The 3,332-nt window shown below is 35.4% G+C and overlaps 1 protein-coding gene across 2 annotated transcripts in view; it reads right to left on the bottom strand.

Annotated features, from left to right (window-relative positions):
* Positions 1 to 1,360: 1,360 nt before the first annotated feature.
* Positions 1,361 to 3,332, bottom strand: part of LOC125250038 — a 3,991-nt gene continuing 2,019 nt past the window's right edge. Inside the window, exons 6-7 of one of the 2 annotated variants that reach the window (XM_048162344.1) lie at positions 2,204 to 2,277; positions 1,361 to 1,984 (exon numbers count right to left, since the gene is read on the bottom strand). In XM_048162344.1, the coding sequence (XP_048018301.1) occupies positions 1,874 to 1,984; positions 2,204 to 2,277 (185 nt within the window). In that variant the 3' untranslated portion in view covers positions 1,361 to 1,873. Of the gene's footprint in view, positions 1,985 to 2,203; positions 2,278 to 2,991 lie in introns of those variants that run through there. The other variant, XM_048162343.1, reaches the window with a different exon arrangement.

Below are 3,332 nucleotides of genomic sequence, written 5' to 3'. Positions count from 1 at the left end.
TCCATCAGGGAGACAGAGACATCCAACCAGTGTCATTCAGTAGAAGAAGACAGGGGACAACTTTCACAGTCTCTTTTTGTACCCCTACTGGTGAAAAAGGGAACTGCATGACCAAAATTATCTTTCTTTTTGTAATAGCTTTGTCCATCAGGGAGACAGAGACATCCAACCAGTGTCATTCAGTAGAAGAAGACAGGGGACAACTTTCACAGTCTTTTTTTTACCCCTACTGGTGAAAAGGGAACTGCATGCCCAAAATTAACTTTCTTTTTGTAATAGCTTTGTCCATCAGGGAGACAGAGACATCCAACCAGTGTCATTCAGTAAAAGGGGACAGGGACAACTTTCACAGTATCTTTTTTACCCCTACTGGTGAAAAAGGGAACTGCATGCCCAAAATTATCTTTCTTTTTGTAATAGCTTTGTCCATCAGGGAGACAGAGACATCCAACCAGTGTCATTCAGTAGAAGAAGACAGGGGACAACTTTCACAGTCTCTTTTTGTACCCCTACTGGTGAAAAAGGGAACTGCATGACCAAAATTAACTTTCTTTTTGTAATAGCTTTGTCCATCAGGGAGACAGACATCCAACCAGTGTCATTCAGTAGAAGGGGACAGGGGACAACTTTCACAGTCTCTTTTTGTACCCCTACTGGTGAAAAAGGGAACTGCATGACCAAAATTAACTTTCTTTTTGTAATAGCTTTGTCCATCAGGGAGACAGACATCCAGCCAGTGTCATTCAGTAGAAGGGGACGGGGGACAACTTTCACAACCTCCTTTTTTTACCCCTACTGGTGAAAAAGGGAACTGCGTGCCCAAAATTAACTTTCTCTGTGTAATAGCTTTGTCCATCAGGGAGACAGAGACATCCAACCAGTGTCATTCAGTAGAAGAGGACAGGGGACAACTTTCACAGTCTCTTTTTTTACCCCTACTGGTGAAAAAGGGAACTGCATGACCAAAATTAACTTTCTCTGTGTAATAGCTTTGTCCATCAGGGAGACAGAGACATCCAACCAGTGTCATTCAGTAGAAGAGGACAGGGGACAACTTTCACAGTCTCTTTTTTTACCCCTACTGGTGAAAAATGGAACTGCATGCCCAAAATTAACTTTCTTTTTGTAATAGCTTTGTCCATCAGGGAGACAGAGACATCTAACCTGTGTCATTGAGTAGAAGAAGACAGGGGACAACTTTCACAGTCTCTTTTTTTAACCCCTACTGGTGAAAAAGGGAACTGCATGACCAAAATTAACTTTCTTTTTGTAATAGCTTTGTCCATCAGGGAGACAGAGACATCCAACCAGTGTCATTCAGTAAAAGGGGACAGGGGACAACTTTCACAACCTCTTCTTTTACCCCTACTGGTGAAAAAGGGAACTGCATGCCCAAAATTAACTTTCTCTGTGTAATAGCTTTGACCATCAGGGAGACGGAGACAGAGACATCCAACCAGTGTCATTCAGTAGAAGAGGACAGGGGACAACTTTCACAACCTTTTTTTACCCCTACTGGTGAAAAAGGGAACTGCATGTACAGATTATACCTTAATTATATCATTACAATGTCAAAATGTACATGATGTAGATGTTTGCTGTTAATTCTGCAAAGCTGGTTTTAAACAATCTGTATTGTAAAAAAATATGAAACATAAATAAAGGAGACTTGACCCTACTGGTTGAATATGGAACAGTACGAAAAAATATACTGAATGCTGTTAATAGGTTCCCAGACCTCACCCCAAAAATTGTTAGGACAACAGCCATTTTGACAGAACTCGTGTTTATGCAAACATTCAACATAAAATGAAAACCATACAAAATGAACAATAACTTTTTACATGTTTTGTCTCAAAGGATTTAGTAGTGCTTATGTACAGAAAGCACACAGCCACAGTGCTCTTTTTAGTTTTCGTACACCTTTTATGGTAATGTTGACACAGACTGCATGGTACCATCTTGCACAGCTGCTGCACTGAATCTGGTGGGGGGAAATTGAAATAATGAAAATATATGATTTTATTTACTTAATACAAAGTACTACAGAACATTTGCTATAATGTTATTTCAAGGTTGACCCCATACTAATTATTTAATTATCTGCATACTAATTATATAAGTAGATGTAATAGTTTAAAACATAAGATCTATGTTAAATAGCCTATCTAATAAGAATTGTTTCATAAAAAAGGACACAAACCCATGTGTTCCGACCCACACGTCCAGCAGGAGACTCTTGTCCACAAAAGGAGCAATGATCCTTGGGGTTGAACACTGTAATTACATTCCCACAAATCAGTGTTCTATTTTAAATGTTCTAATTTTTTGATAGATAGATTGATATATTTAAAAAAAAATAATTAATAAAAATTAATTTAATTACATTTAAAATGAAATTTCAGCCACTAAGAACCTAAAACTGAAATGGCCTCTAAATACAAGACTGTAAATATTCTTACATCTTCATGGTCCAATGATGGTGTATATTTAAGAAAACCATGATAAGCAGTAATTAGCAACTTTGTTTTGTACTCTGGCCCTGTGAAAAAAAATGCTGACACTTCTTACTAAGTATAAAAACTAATCAAATGCTTACAAATCAATTGCAAATTAAATAGGTAACTCCTGGTTTGTATATTGTAGTCTCCTAACTGTTAATGTATTAATAGATTACCATATAGTGCGTTCTTAACTCATTTTCAGGATATAAATCAAAATTTTATAATTAGGTCATATGTAAAGACTAAGATAATGCTTTTTATTCCTTATAAACATCTTAATAAGTAAATATTTTTCACTTTACATTAGGTCATGGAAAATTATGAAAATTTATTATGGTTAATACGTTTGAACAAAAAAATAAAAATAAATCTTGACATTTAGTATGGGCTAAGTTAGTAGTTCAGTCATGAAAGTCTCTCATTCGGCGCTATAAAAGTTAACACAACTATGACGACTTCCACATTTGAGAACCCCGGAAATGTGAAAAGGGTCTATTGTAGTGCAGTTAATGTCATTTGATTTTTTTTGATTTTCGGAGCTACCATAACCTAATCCAAAGTGCTAACACTTGCAGGTAATAAGTTGTGAACAAAGCATAAAAAAACATTATCTCACTGTTCACATATGAGCTAATTAATAAAATGTTAATAAATTAATATAATCTTCTTAATTACAGTAACAAGGAATGAAATCAATAATTGTACAGTATATAGCCTTATCTTAATATATTAACAATGTACATAATGAAATATATAAAATATGAATTAACTATATTTTGCAAATGATTTACTGACTTTAGATCAGTTTGTTGGAGGCTTGGATTTTCA

This window comes from Megalobrama amblycephala, linkage group LG17 (genome assembly GCF_018812025.1).
Source record: "Megalobrama amblycephala isolate DHTTF-2021 linkage group LG17, ASM1881202v1, whole genome shotgun sequence".
Lineage (NCBI taxonomy): Eukaryota > Metazoa > Chordata > Actinopteri > Cypriniformes > Xenocyprididae > Megalobrama > Megalobrama amblycephala.
Note: the sequence above shows the minus strand (reverse complement) of the source record. Positions and strands in the feature narration are given on the sequence as shown.